Below are 6,018 nucleotides of genomic sequence, written 5' to 3' on the forward strand. Positions count from 1 at the left end.
TGAAGACTTTATCGACCCTAGCGAGTGGTTTGGTCGTTACTATGGGACCACTTCATATAAGAATATTGCGGCTCATTTAAAATAATTTGCCTGATCACGACCGCATTTTCCAAAGCGTTGGCAGCGCCACTTACTGATCAGCTGATGAATGAATGAGGGCGATCTGAGCACAATCACTCTAATTAAAATCCTGCATCCCAGATGGAGCATTCATCTTCCGCAGCCTGCCACTCTCAAACATTGCCGCTGCCGGAGCTGTTGTTGCTTTCCTTCTGAATTTTTGCGAGAAGCCAGGCAGTTCTCCAAATGCTTTCGAATCAAAGTTCATTCACAGGGACAAGATAACAAAGAAGGCTAAATAAAATTTATCTGTTCTAATGACTCTATGACTTTGTCCGCATTGCACTTGAAGGGTATTTTCTCATTGATCTTTTTAATGATTACATGGTCTCTTAAACCGGTAATTAAAATCTAAGATTTCCCTTGATGTAATCCAATTTTAATTTTACTTGAAAAAGAATGAAGGAAGTATTGTCTGAGACAAAAGATACCTTATAAAATGTTGAGCTCCATATGAAACGGTTTTAGTTGTAAGAGCAGTTGACCCGAAATTATATTCAACAGTGATCATTTTGAAACCCAACATTTGATTGTTCGTCTACCACTATTATATAGAAAACCAAAAAATAAAATCAGCACATTTGGGCATATGATGTTCTAATTCTTTTAAAAACATGTATATCCGAAATTATGTTCCCTACCAACATACGTTCTATACTGTACAAATATCCCAGCGGCTGTGTGAGGTCTATTGATATTAAAGTATGACTACTGAAAAATACCTGAAGGTCACGGAACTACAAAAATAGAAAGAAAAATGTTAACCTATGAGAGTTATCAAGATATCGGGAATTGACTTATAGTACAAACGTGTTATGACGGTAGGTTGTATCAGCATGGAGGTATAATTCCAACAGACGCCTTTAAATGCGTGTGATTTAAAACCCAAAAGTATGAAATGCACTTTTGCCTTATATATGTTATCTTTTAAAGTTTAGATAATTTGAAAGTTATACTAAAGCAAACATATGTTAAACAATTTCTGTATAGTTGTAATTTTCATTTGAATTAACTGCATTTGTTTTTATCCCGCGATAATATATTCTTAAAGTTATAAATCTCTATTTTTTTGTAACCAACCGTAAACAAGGACGAAAGGGACCAATATAGGTAGAGGGGAAAAATAAACGTAGAGAGGTTTCAAAATCTTTTTTGTAACTAGCTTTGTTAATCAGGCCCTTCAAACATATAGTGCCCAATTAATTTAGAATGGAAATCATTTTCTCTTTACAGACCTCTTGAAACGTTCAGCTAAGATGTGAATCAGAACGTAAAAATTCAACGACTAATCATGATTTTACGTTGGCAAGATGAGAAACTTCATATATACCAACCCTGGAAAGCATTTCTGGAACTGCATTTCCTTTGTGACCAAGTAACTGGTTGCATTTCCATTAAATTTGTTTATGCAGAACGCACGTTTAATAGTGCTAATTGCTGTCTCCTCAAATTGGTGTGATTGTAATGGGAAGCAATTTTCGAAATCTGTGCAGAGGTTCGAAGAAATTGTTTTAGATTCACTACCCCATAAAGACTTCGATATTTGGCACATTGAGCTTTTCGATAAATTGCACTTCTGATGACTGGCAGCATTCAAGCGCTATAATAGAGTATTATTTGTCCGTTTTGAATAATGTAAAACGGTTAGTGAAAGCGTCTCTCCTGAAATTGCTTTAACTTTTAAAAAGGATGATGAGTCACAAGCGATTACACTCGGAACTAGGGCTTTGTTAGATTGTCATTACCTCTAAATGTTTTAACCGCTAGCACAAGTCATTCGCATAATGCCCCGATCTATGTTTAAAAACTGGGTTTTAAGTAAAACACAGCTCCGATTATTGAAAGTTCTAAATTCGGGATTTGAAAGGATCTGGTTGATTAATGTGGTTTTAAAATACATGTAGAGGTTTGAAGCTTTCTATAATTCTATTTTCCCATCTGGATTATTAGTAAGCTTTATTATCTCATTCCCTGATGATTGGTACTGCCTGTGCATATTAGTTTCGATGTGTGAATGCGTCTTAATCTATGCGTTATTTATGCTATGAAATACTATTCGTTTTTAGCACTTTATTTATTTCTTACTTATTATTAGCCACTTTTGAACGTCTGTAAAGATGTCAGAAGCTAGTCTCATAAACGCTTTGACCACGATTTGTTCAATCAAAATGAATAAGAACAAAACGGAACTTCACAAATTCACTTGTTACACCGTCAATCAGTCTTCTTCGACACAAAAATGCATTTATGCCTCCCCTCCCTCTCCTGCCCCTGGGCCGGTCGGAAACGCCTCACTGACATCTTATAATCACAGCTATTGGTAAAATCCAGTAAACATGGCAGAAATAAACAGAGTTAGTACCATATATCACAGTAAAGAGCAATATTCACCTGCTCTCAAACAGACTCTCAATAATTGCAAGTAACTCTCCAAGCAGCTTCGTTATTTCTCACAACAGATCAAACAAAAACCATAACAGCGGCGTCATTTTGATCAAGATCACAGTCCCCATGGGTAAGCTTTAGCTCGTTTCATGCTTGAGATAGACGTCTGCTTAGTAATTCAGATTTGCGATTCACAGTCTGGACCCTGACATGTGTATAATTCTACACACCACTCAACTGCTGTTCTGTTTCCATTATATTTTAACCACAAATGTAACTTACACAAATAATTTAGTTAAGACTCCATAAAGAATGCATGTATTTGGCAGGCCTTACCTTTCTTGATCATAATCTAAATTTGTGCATGTAAAACACTGAAAAATGAAGCTAGCTATACGTTTCGGTAATTTATGTAAACGTTACAATAGCTTTTCAATAAAGTTTGATCTGAGTTGAGGGCGTTCGTTTTTTGCCCAAGAATAACTGCGTGGTCAAAGCACAGACTTAACAGTAACAAAATAACATTGCAGGCGTAGTAAATACAGTAAACTACACGCTAACATTAATACTTCATGGAGCTATAGTAATAACCTGATGCGCAAAAAGAGTACCGATGCCGTAAGTAGATTCTAACATGGATTTTCCAGTATATGCTCCAGAACGTGATCCGGAAATCTTTGGGCAAATGGTCGCACAAACTCTTCTATATCCCGACCACAAGAGTGTAGAGAATGACTTACTTCTTAATCTAACCCTAACTACCCACTACCACCACCCTCCACTCCCACCCCCAATATCCGTCAAAAAATGCTGCAAAGTAAAATGCCCCTTTAGGGCAAGATGCTATTTTAATTGTAAAGCAACATACAAGTTTGGATGACCCCTCCCCCAACCCACTCTGCCTGTTCTCTCTCTGCTCCTTTGAAAATGTTCAGCGTATTAAAATACTTTGTGGTACATGAGTTTCTTTTCATGTTTAGCTATGGATCAGAATGACCGCTGAAATGCCGTGTACAGTATTACCGAATCTGAATGTATTAACAAGAACATCAATGTGCAGTGTAGTGAGATACTGCAATGGGTGATTGACGCATGCTGCCCAGTTTCAGTGGTGTTCCAGATGCTGTGATTGGCTGTGACCTATCCGTCGTGGCGTGCTGGGCACTCTGAATGGCTGACTGCTCGCCCTGGCCGTGTAATAAAAGGTTTGATTGGCTAAGAGCTCAGCACAGTGACACTTCAAAGCGTGCGCTCACTACAATTAGGTCGAGTAGTCCGGAGAACAAGGCAGTGAGTGAATAGTCATATTCCTCAACTGTGACAGCCTAGTTTCGTTTAAATTAAGAACACCGCATCAGCAAGAAGAAGAAGCAACCGGTCATGGCAACTTCAATACTTGGGGTAAGTTGTGCAAACTTAATTTTGAACAGTTACATAAACTTTACCTTCAAGTGCATTGTAATAATTTGTGGCAAGTAGTTATGGTTTCAGTGAATTATTGTACAGAAACAGAAAACAAATCGACTGTCTTTTTATTAAATATACTTATTCCTTAGAAACTTTTTGGATGCTTTCCTAAGACGGTTGCAATTGTTGTTATTTATTTTCACTTGTTTTCATCTTCAACCATATGTTACTTACATAATATTTTCCACTCCTAGGAAGAACCCAGATTTGGAACCACTCCGTTGGCAATGCTGGCCGCAACTTGTAACAAGATTGGCAACACAAGCCCATTAACAACTTTGCCAGAATCCAGTGCATTTGGGAAGGGCGGATTTCATCCATGGAAACGTTCTGTCTCCAATTGTAATCTGGGGTCTGGCTTGTCAGGATTCAGCGTAGCCAACAGTCGAGCTTCGGGCGGAATCAGCAACAGTTTCTCCGTCAGTAACGGTTCCGGGAACAGCGCTTTCTGTTTGGCCTCCACCTCTCCAACATCTTCTGCTTTTGGCACCGAATACAGCCTCTTCTCTAACTCTGTCTCAGCTACTGTCAACCCCCAAGACACTGGACAATCGGCTTTCATATCCAAAGTCCACTCTTCCGCTGACACTCTCCAAGGGATGTACCCTAGGGTAGGAATGGCTCATCCATATGAATCCTGGTACAAATCTGGTTTCCATTCCACCATTTCCGGCGAAGTTGGGAGCGGGGCTTCTTCCTGGTGGGATGTGCACACTAACCCCAGCTGGCTGGAAGTCCAGAATCCAAATGGGGGCCTCCAGCCCACCCTTCATTCGGGGACTCCACAGGCTTCGTTGCACTCCCAACTCAGCAATTACAACGCAGACTTCTCAACTCTGAGCCATTCCGCCTTCAGTTCCACCGGAATCGGTTCCACCGCTTCTCACCTGTTGTCCACTGGACAACGTATGCTCGCCCAAGATGGCTTCAAGCCTATGATTCCATCCTACACGGATTCCACCTCGGCTGCAATCACGGCGAACTCCATGATTTCGGGTCCTTCAGGACTAGGAAGTTCGGCCAGGTCCTCCCGACGTTATTCTGGCAGAGCAACCTGCGATTGCCCCAATTGCCAGGAGGCCGAGCGCCTTGGACCTGCCGGGGCCAGCCTTCGGAGGAAGGGCCTCCATAGCTGTCACATTCCAGGCTGCGGGAAGGTCTACGGCAAGACTTCTCACCTCAAGGCACACTTAAGGTGGCATACTGGGGAGAGGCCCTTCGTCTGTAACTGGTTGTTCTGCGGCAAACGCTTCACCCGATCGGACGAGCTGCAGAGACATTTGAGAACCCACACAGGAGAGAAGCGCTTCGCATGTCCTGTCTGCAACAAACGGTTTATGAGGAGCGATCACCTAAGTAAACACATCAAAACACACAGCGGCGGCGGGGGCAAAAAGGGCAGCGACAGTGACACCGACACCAGTAACTTGGAGACCCCCAGATCAGAATCACCAGATATCCTAATGGAAGCTGTACACTCCAATAGAGCGATCAAGGCAGCTACTCCGGTACAAAATGATTCCTAAATCTAACCCCCTAAAAGGGGGAAAACATTAAAACTTTGTGTCCAAATTAACTATTATGTACTTGGAGTTCCAAGCCCTGTACTGTCACGGAGGTTGCATCTTAAAAGGTGAGCAAATGTGCATCAAATGCTTGGGACTTGTTTCTCCATGTATAAGATTGTTTAAAATTCCGTGTACAGAAAATGTTCAGAATGTCCCGTGTTTTCTCTTTTTTTCTTGTAAATGTTTGATAAAGCTATTTTGTGACCGGGTCGCATTCGATTCGGGGAGATTTTTGATTTCAATGCACTTTGTGAAAGTCAATATGTAATAGATTATGAAATATCAATCTGCTCATCCACATACTATATGAACAGCAAATCGGCGCCGCATATTTTAAAGGAAGTATTATATGCATTTATCTGTATAAATAAATTGTGCAAGTGCAAACATGGAACATTTCTTTGTTATTAACTTACTCTGCTCTACATAAATCATAACATTAAAAAATAAGATTATCTTCTAAAATAAATCGTGAGCA

General features: G+C 40.4%; 1 protein-coding gene across 1 annotated transcript; it reads left to right on the forward strand.

Annotated features, from left to right (window-relative positions):
* The first annotated feature begins 3,885 nt into the window (after nucleotides 1-3,885).
* Nucleotides 3,886-5,498, forward strand: sp9 (sp9 transcription factor). Its single transcript, XM_068034571.1, has 2 exons — nucleotides 3,886-3,906; nucleotides 4,167-5,498. Exons 1-2 carry the CDS (start codon nucleotides 3,886-3,888, stop codon nucleotides 5,496-5,498), a joined length of 1,353 nt encoding a protein of 450 aa, XP_067890672.1.
* The last annotated feature ends 520 nt before the right edge of the window (nucleotides 5,499-6,018 follow it).

The sequence above is a fragment of the Heterodontus francisci genome, chromosome 7 (assembly GCF_036365525.1).
Source record: "Heterodontus francisci isolate sHetFra1 chromosome 7, sHetFra1.hap1, whole genome shotgun sequence".
Taxonomy (NCBI): Eukaryota; Metazoa; Chordata; class Chondrichthyes; order Heterodontiformes; family Heterodontidae; genus Heterodontus; species Heterodontus francisci.